The sequence below is a fragment of the Callospermophilus lateralis genome, chromosome 5, assembly GCF_048772815.1.
Source record: "Callospermophilus lateralis isolate mCalLat2 chromosome 5, mCalLat2.hap1, whole genome shotgun sequence".
In the NCBI taxonomy this organism is placed as follows: domain Eukaryota; kingdom Metazoa; phylum Chordata; class Mammalia; order Rodentia; family Sciuridae; genus Callospermophilus; species Callospermophilus lateralis.
In genome coordinates this window covers 121,981,087-121,990,201 of record NC_135309.1, presented here as the reverse complement: position 1 = coordinate 121,990,201, position 9,115 = coordinate 121,981,087, and the positions used below count along the sequence as shown (strand labels likewise).

Below are 9,115 nucleotides of genomic sequence, written 5' to 3'. Positions count from 1 at the left end.
CTCAAACAAATCAAATATAGCTAAAGTATGTTATACTTTATTATTTTTGGCAAAGTATAAGGGATCAATATTAAAGGAATTGGTTGAAATGCTACAGATTTTCCTTCAGAATGAGATGGGTTATCCAAGTTATCTATGCCCTACTAAAGTCTTGTTAAACTCATATTAAGTTACTTCTGTGAATTCTCTGGAATGTCCTCATACTTCATCACATTTTAAAGCATGTGTTTTCTTTCTAAAGCTGCAAGCCTTAATAACGCTAGGTCTGGAAATAAAAATTTCAGATGTCAAAAATTTCTCACATTGTACTTTCAAAGAGAACAGACTCCATCAATGTGAGTAGATGAAGCTTTAAAAGTTCCAAGCAAATGTTCTCTTTCAACTGGAATTCTATTCCCTATGCTTTGTGGGTCCATAGGAAGCCTGTCTCCCATCCAGTCCTTCTCCTCTGGATGCAGTTTCCCATCTGAAAGCCTGTGAATTGTGCTCCACTGCAAAATGCACCTAACTTTCATTGTCTGAGAATGCTGCAGGTTCTCATGGTAACAAGTTAGACCTCCTCCACTACTTTACTGCCAAGTTTTCAAAGATAACATACAGTCAGCTCATGCTGCCCACACATAGCCTGACCTCTCTCCTGAGCATGCCATTGAGTGGCAATGCTCTTCTGCTCTGGATCACATTAACCTTTGAGCTGATGCTTTCTCCTTCTCCTGGTGAGAAGGTCTATCTTATAAGCCCAGTGGTTATCTGCTCCTTCAAGTCCTTTGGCGTCTGAACAGAAAGGACCTTGGATTTTGTTTTGGACCTTGGTTGGGCTAGCTTCATCAATAAACCATGATTTCCATACTTTTCTGCCTCCACATAGTCTACTTCCCCTAAACCACCTGGAAAATACCTCATTTTTACAAATTCTGTACATAGCTGCTACAATCCCCAGAACAAAGAGGATTGTGGTATTTCCTTGTAAGTAGGACTCATCTTTGTCTAGAGGTTTTCTCATCCAGCAGACTCTGGTGAAAATATTGCCCACTACTCTTTAGCATGGAGCATGTTAATCACAATGAATGAAACTTGGTCATCAAAATAATAAAAGATACTGTCTCCCTCCTCTTCCCCAACACCTTTGTGCTTTGATTTTTGAGTGTTTTAATGTAACTAACATGCATAAGTTCTAGATTTCCTTTCTGAGGGACTTGGGTCATCTCCTTTTCTGCCCCATTCTGAGAATCCCAACCATCTGTTGTGTAACTCTGACTCACAGAAAAGAGGACTAGAGCCTCTATCTTCTTGCTGTGCCATCTATATTCCAACCACTGTCTTCTGGGACTACAAAACATCCCAAATATGAAATTTGTCAGTTTTTCTCCCAAACCAACCTTTTAAGAGAACACCTCAGCTTGTTGCGTTGTTTTTTTTCCTGGGGGGTGATCCTTCACCTCTGAAGAACTTGAGGCTTGGTGTTCCACCTGTGTGGAATGACAATATCTCTGGCTAATTCTATTTCGGAACATGGTTGTGTAGGTGGTACTCCAGGGAATCCTCTAGGTCTTATCCACATTACTTCTTGTCCCCATGATAAAGTTGTCAGGATCAGTTACTTAACCCATCATAATTTCCACTTATGTCAGTTTGTCCAGTGGTAAGAGGGGCTAAAAATGGCCCTGAGATAGAGTGTCCAGTCAAATGAAATCATTTTCTATTTTCATTTTTAAAAGTATTTTGCCTATAAACCAGGGTGTAGCAAACTATGGTCTATGGACCAAATCCAGCCTGCCACCTATTTTTGTAAATAAAAATTTCATTGCAACATAGTCACTGTTATATATTTACATATTGTTTGTGGCTGTTTTCATGCTATAGTGGCAGAGTGATTGTGACCGACCATGCCCTGTGATTTCCATCTGAGTGGGTGGGGAAGGAGACACACAGTTAACATACCACGCTGCTGTCTAGCTTTCTCTGTTCACCCTCAACCTATAAAACAACCAGGAAAAGAATTCTTACCACAACATAGCCACTAAGGGGATGCGAACGGGAACTCGAATGAATCCTTCTTCCTCTGTCTGTGTACCTACTTCCTTTGTCACCAGATACTGTCATATGGTTTGGTTGTGATTACAAATGTCACATTCTTTTTTTTTTTTAACAATTCTTTTTTTTTTTGTTTGTTTTAATTAGTTATACATGACAATACAATGATCTTGACATATCATACATTTGAATCAGATGGGATATAATTTCTCATTTTTCTGAGTGTACAGGTTGCAGAATCACATTGGTCATGTAGTCACGTATATACCCACAGCAATAATAATATCTATTTTATTCTGCTGTCCTTCCATTCCCCCCTCCCCTCCCCTCCCCTCCCTTCACTTCTCTTTACCCAATCTAACGTGACCCACTTCTTTTTTTTACAAATACCACATTCTTAATTCCAGAGAGAGTAAGTTGGCTTTTAACTCCTGTATTGTCAAATAGCCAATTAAATAAGATTTTTAAATTTTAAAACAATGTTCAGGTGTTTAGATAAAACATCTGTCATCATGTCATACTGGCACATCTATTTAGTACATTTAACAGAAACTAAATTATAAGGTGGTTAGGACAGCAGATTTGGAATCAGCTGACAAACAAGGTGGGATACTCAAGGAAACTCTAGATAAGATTACTTATCTTTTCAGCTTTGAAAAATGATAGGTATGATTCATACAGTTCCTTTCATATTTTGAAAGGAAATCTTAAAGTCTCAATTTTAGTAAATCTATATCTATATCCCTAAAGACTTTCTAGCTGCACTTATCAACATCTGGAAGCAGTATTGAGTAAACCACATGCTTAGTTCTTACTTTTAAACATTGTTTTTGGAAGGAATATTTTGTAAATTCAAGGGAGGCTGCAAACAGTTACTAGAAAAATACATTTTTTTCAATATATCATAAAGTCTGAGTTATTACTGAGTCTGATTCTCAAAACTTTCAACTCTAGGGCAATTGAGAGCTTTAAAAAAAATTATTAGCAAGAATGCAAATAGATCAGAAGACCCAAATCTACAATTGTACTTAGTGAAAAGTTTCCTTCCTTCCTTCTTCCCCCTACTTTCTAAACTTTCAGCAGCCATATAACATGTACTCCAAAGGATGAGATTGATTGATTCTTTGACCAATCAGAAGAATGAAAAAATTCTATGGACAAGCAGAAGACAATACCTGGGGGGTATAGTCTATATTCTATATAGTCTAGTTCTATATGTTGAGAAGTATGGGAGTAGCAAATGGGAAAAGAGAGACAGGAAGGAAGAAAAAGAGAAAACATACCTCAGAGGAAAGACCATACCAACAGAAGAGGCAGGTGCTGATAGACAGGAGCTGAGAAAAGAGTGGTAAGAAATATACAATGCAGAACTGCAATATTCATAAACCCCCCAATTCACTATATTATTAATTAAAATGTGTTTATTGAGCTAATACTATGTGCTTGTCCTAGAAAAGTCCTGAAAGATTCAAAGATGAATAAATACATCTCTGTCTCTATGCTCCGGGTGCTCTTTGGTGGTGTGTAGGGGAGTATGGGCATAAGTATGTGATGTGTTTGTGATGTTCTGTATGCATGTAAACAACATAGTAGGAGCACAGAAAAGGAGTCACTTTTACTCAGACAGGGAGTGGAGGAAGGAAGACTAGAAAAGGTTCCGTGTAAGAAGCAACACTTGAATGTAGCCTTGAAGCTTACATACTTCTTACAATTTCTGGTAGAGTTCAATGGAAATATTTAAAATAATAATTAATAATCTTACTAGCCTCAATAAAAAGTGATCATAATTGGTATGTAAGCTGTCTAGGTTTCTGTGTTCAATGCGACTCGTGTATACCTTAAGACTTAACTCAGTGATGTGATCTACTTTGAACCCTTCTTTGATCACCGTGGTCTTAAAGTGTTTTTAGATGAATGACCATATTATCTTGGGTTGTATGTAGTCTGTAGGCTGCTCTTAGATTATACTGCTTTCCACCACACACAGTTTTCCCTACTACTGGATTTTAAGTTCCTAAGCATCCTTAAAGCACTTCTATTTTGTATTGTGGCATAAATAATTGAACTAATATTTGTGAAATTAGTGAATATATATGGGAAGATTCTTATCATAAACGTTGTAAGGATTATCTCATTATCTGGAAAAATGCAATACTCATATCTGGGCCCTTCTGTATTACAGAATTTTGAGTGGTGTATCTAGGATACAATTCATCTTGTCCCAAGGACTACTTTATTTTCCTATTGAAAGATAAGTACATTTATATGCTAGGGAAGAAGTGTGTAGGAACTGTCTTTGGATCAGGCATGCATTCAGAAAAAATATTTCCTGTGATTGGGAAATAGCAATTTGGAGGGATTGTGATATAGTGTTAGTCTTTGCTACTCAAGAGACCTTATTAGGGAGAATGAAAATAACTTAAAATGGTATGGAATACACCTGAGAAGGTTGTTTCAGTGCTGTACCATCTTAGGAGGAAAATTCCACACTCTTTTCCTGTCTTTGAAGTCTGTACCCACGCTAGGTTTTGTTCTTTAAGGCTGTAATTCCTCTTATTGGCTACACATCTGAACCCTTAGTTCTCACCCTAAATCCACTGAATCAGAATTTCTGAGCCTAGGACATGGGAATCTGTGTTTGTATGAAATTCTCTAAGCAATTTGGTTGATGAACCAAGCCAGTGAGTTCCTGGTAAATTACATGTCAACTGTATTAAGTATATGATATTAATTCTAAAATACAGGGTTTTAAGATGGACTGTTTCCTCATTAAACTCATCCATCAGTCAGTCAATGTTGATTAATGGGAGAACATCTAAAGACCTGAGGTTTAAACTTCTGTTTTTATTATAGGGTCCATATTTTCACCAATATTGTGGAGTACTAGAGTTCACTGTCTTAGAAGTTCATCTTACCTGTCCCATAAATTTTCTGTGGGTGCAGAGATTTGTTTTTTTTTTCCTAGTAATTCAAAGTGCAGTCAGGATGATTGTGAGAACTCCTCACTCAGCAAATGGAAAGAGTTATGGAATTTGAATGCAAACTATTATTGTTGCCATTATCTCTGCTTATTAATTACCTGAACATCAATTTATCCACTAAACTTCAACTTTTAAATTGAGATTTTGAGGAATTTATAATCTTATCTGGCCAGTAATATTTTTTTTTAAATTTGTATTTTAATGTTTACATGGTCAAATGTACCAAATACAATATTGTAATGTATGATGATTAGATCACACATATAAAGAGCGATCCTTTCTGGACCAGTCTCCAGGTCTTTGGGAAGAATTGAGGAGGAATAACAGAAAATCTACACATAAAACTATGAAGCAATTTTAATTTAATAAAAGAAGACCCAAAGTCTTATAAAATAAAGTGGCCTTTGCAGATTAATGTTGGCTAAATGCAATTTAAGAATTATGTTAACAAATAATGGAAATAAGGAGCAATTAAATTTGAAAATTTTCATATTAAACAAAGAATGCTTAAAGACTTCAATTTAGGATTTAAAGCAGAAGTATAAGTTTCCCAACTAAGAGGAAAATAGAAGAGATTCCTTCCTCCCAAGAATATGACAATGTATTAATAATCAACCCAATAATAGTTCAAATTTTTAGAAAAAACTTGAAAAGTACAAATTACCCTGATATTCAGATAATATTCAGAAATCATATTGAAATAAATTCACTGGGACTTTAATGGGTTGTTAAATCACAACTGGATTCATTAAAACATTTTAGGCATTATAAGAAGATTGCACTGGTCTTTTCCAAGTTGTCAGTATCTCAGAAGCACTTGCATAAAGACGTATTGCTGATCACCAGATGTAATAAAACTGAGTTATTCTAAAAATTTTAGAATACTCTTAGGATTACTATCCTGGTACTTATAAAGATGATACAGCTGTATTTCTCCACAATGAAATACTTGCATAAGAGAAAGATCCCAAATCATGACCAATAGAAATTATTCAGACATATTATTATGCCAAGAAATAGAAATAAAATTATTCTTGCCAAATTGTAGAGGAATACCATTAATTTGATATGACATTGTCTCTCTGTGTCAAAAATTAGGCATTATCTGTGGGTTTGCTGTTTCCAAGTATGATGAGGTTTAATAAGTAAGATGTTGAAATATGTTTGACCAGCAGAACTCCACCATGAGCTGGAAATTAGTTGATGTATGTACAACATTAATCAAATGATGGTTGCTTCATCATGCTTACTTAAAAAGGGAAACAATTAAAATTCAGAGCTATTAAAGTAGTAAAGAAATTCACATTCACTGTTCAGAAAGCCAGATATAGTAATACCTTTAAAGATGTAACATTTTATTTTCCTGGTGCCTGTGTGTATATGGATATTATTGGCCTGTATATTATTTTTATATGATTATACATTATATCCATACAAAGATATAAACAACCCCAAAATACCTAGCTAATAAGACATGGTTACTAAATAATAAATGCTTTTTACAGATATGAAAAGTCTGCTGTTGTTGAGTATTTTAGCAAGAACTAGATTTTTAAAGCTTGAAAATTCTAGCTATCCATTCTGAAATGACGTGTCTCAAGATTTTACTCCTTGTCACTTATTTCATTTAAGTAAGCTTAACTTTTGTTGAGCCCTCTATAAGAAGAAAATAAAAGATAGTATCAGGATTCTCCTTCAACTGATAGAGATCATGGTGTGGTTAGCAAGACCAGAGCCCAGGATACTTGGATGGAGAGATGGGTTTGCTGGACTACACACTAGGAAGAGTGGACCTTAATTCTAGTGGGCGAGAGTCGTACCATCAGAAGACCTAGAAAAAGGGAAAACATAAATCTCTTAACATGCAGTCCCATTCAGAAGCATTTCCTATGGACAATAGGAGGACCAGCTTCATCATATTCTTGCTTACTGATCCACATCTGCTGGAATGTGGACAGGCTGGCCAGGATGGAGCCCCCAATCCAAACAGAATACTTCCGTTCTGGGGGAGCTATGATCTTGATTTTCATGGTGCTGGGTGCCAGGGTTACAATTTCCTTCTGCATCCTGTCAGCAATGCCTGGGTACAATGTGCTGCCTCCCGACAGCACAGTATTGGCATAGAGATCCTTACGGATGTCCACATCACATTTCATGATAGAGTTGAAGGTCGTTTCATGGATCCCACTGGATTCAATGCCCAGAAAGGAAGGCTGGAAAATGGCTTCAGGGCACCGAAAGCGTTCATTCCCAATGGTGATCACCTGCCCATCAGGAAGCTCATAGCTTCTTTCAAGCGAAGAAGACGCAGCTGCACTGACCATCTCCTGCTCAAAGTCCAGGGCCACATAGCACAGCTTCTCTTTGACATCCCGCACAATCTCCCGCTCGGCTGTGGTGGTGAAGTTATAGCCTCTTTCTGTCAGGATCTTCATGAGGAAATCAGTCAGGTCTCTACCTGCCAGATCCAGACGTAGAATGGCATGGGGAAGTGCATAACCTTCATAGATGGGCACGGTGTGAGTCACCCCATCCCCAGAATCCATCACGATACCTGTGGTCCGTCCTGAGGCATAGAGGGACAGCACGGCTTGGATAGCCACGTACATGGCAGGTGTGTTGAAGGCCTCGAACATGATCTGAGTCATCTTTTCCCGGTTGATCTTGGGGTTGAGGGGTGCCTCAGTGAGAAGAATGGGATGCTCATCTGGGGCCACGCGGAGCTCATTGTAGAAGGTGTGGTACCAGATCTTTTCCATATCGTCCCAGTTGGTGACTACTCCATGCTCAATTGGATACTTCAGGGTGAGGATGCCTCTCTTGCTCTGGGCCTCATCTCCCACATAGCAGTCCTTCTGGCCCATGCCTACCATAACCCCCTGGTGCCGGGGACGCCCTACCATAGAGGGGAACACAGCCCTGGGGGCATCGTCACCCCCAAAGCCTGCCTTGCACATCCCTGATCCATTATCCACTACCAAGGCAGACAACTCGTCATCAATCATGATATAGGCTAGAATCTCTCAGATGGACGAGCACAAGTTAAATATAGAGTAAATACTAGACTGTGGTATGCAAGAGAAAGAAGGAATAGTCCTAAGACACTCCAGAACTGTCTTCAAAGAGGGAAGCCTGCACTGCCCTCAGAGGTATTTAAAGGCTTACATGAACCCCACCCACATCCTCTCCCACCAGTTCCCAGCATTTCTGGGTGGAGTCACCTTCAGGTATTTAACAACAATGACAACTAAAGAAATCATTAATAGTCCTTCCTTCATAAGGAGAAAATTGGTTACCAAAGAGGCCAAATCTCAAGTCACTGTAATTAGGCAACCCCCACACAGTTGTGAACCTGCTTGGCGAGGTCTCTAGATAACTATGTGATGCAATAGGAGATCTAAAAGCAAGATTAAAGGAGCTAGTGGTGGGCATGGCTAACACTTTCAGAAGGACCACTCCTCCCCTTGGTTTGCCCTCTGGGTTCATTTTTTTCTATATGAGCTTTAACTGTTCCATCTTAGCCTATTGTTTTTATGAAAGTTCTGACTCTGCAATCTTTACTTTTAAAATATTTTTTCCCCACAAGATTTCCAAGTTCACAAGTTGTCATCATAATGGAAGCTGTTTTAATGAATGAAAATAATCAGTGGCCAAGGGTGTCATGATAGTTGTAATTATAAATGCATATACTTATACCATGCAAAATGTAGAGACTTTTAATTTATTTAATTTATTGATTACTCTATCACTTTTACTTGGTTAGAATCTATCAGAGACCAAGTAAAAGTGATAGAGTAATCAATAAATTAAACCACTATAGATTTTTTTCTGATGTGAATTTCTGATAGCCAAATTTTATTAAGCACTTTTCATACCTAGACATTGTTCATAGACCTGGATTTATTCAGTGCATGTTAACTGCATAGAGGTCCAATGCCAACTTTTTGGGATGATTTATTAATTAGAATGAAAATTATAAAAATTTTATTTGCAATCACTCAATTTGTATAAAGAACAAAATTAAATGATAAATGAAAACTACACATTTAAATCATAATTAAAATATTTTAACCTACCTAATACATATGCTTATTATAACA

The 9,115-nt window shown here is 37.4% G+C and overlaps 1 protein-coding gene across 2 annotated transcripts; it reads right to left on the bottom strand.

The window, feature by feature from the left end:
• Positions 1-6,889: 6,889 nt before the first annotated feature.
• Actbl2 (actin beta like 2) lies at positions 6,890-8,020 on the bottom strand. 2 transcript variants are annotated; one of them, XM_076856127.2, is made up of 2 exons: positions 7,892-8,020; positions 6,890-7,765 (listed from the first exon to the last, which is right to left on the bottom strand). In XM_076856127.2, exons 1-2 carry the CDS (start codon positions 8,018-8,020, stop codon positions 6,890-6,892), a joined length of 1,005 nt encoding a protein of 334 aa, XP_076712242.1. The 2 variants fall into 2 exon arrangements, with proteins under 2 accessions (XP_076712242.1, XP_076712241.1); XM_076856126.2 differs by having other exon boundaries at positions 6,890-8,020.
• Between the last annotated feature and the right edge of the window lie 1,095 nt (positions 8,021-9,115).

Coding starts and splice junctions, on each gene's coding strand:
- Actbl2 (XM_076856126.2), bottom strand. CDS start 8,020: ATGATTGATGACGAGTTGTCTGCCTTGGTAGTGGATAATGGATCAGGG.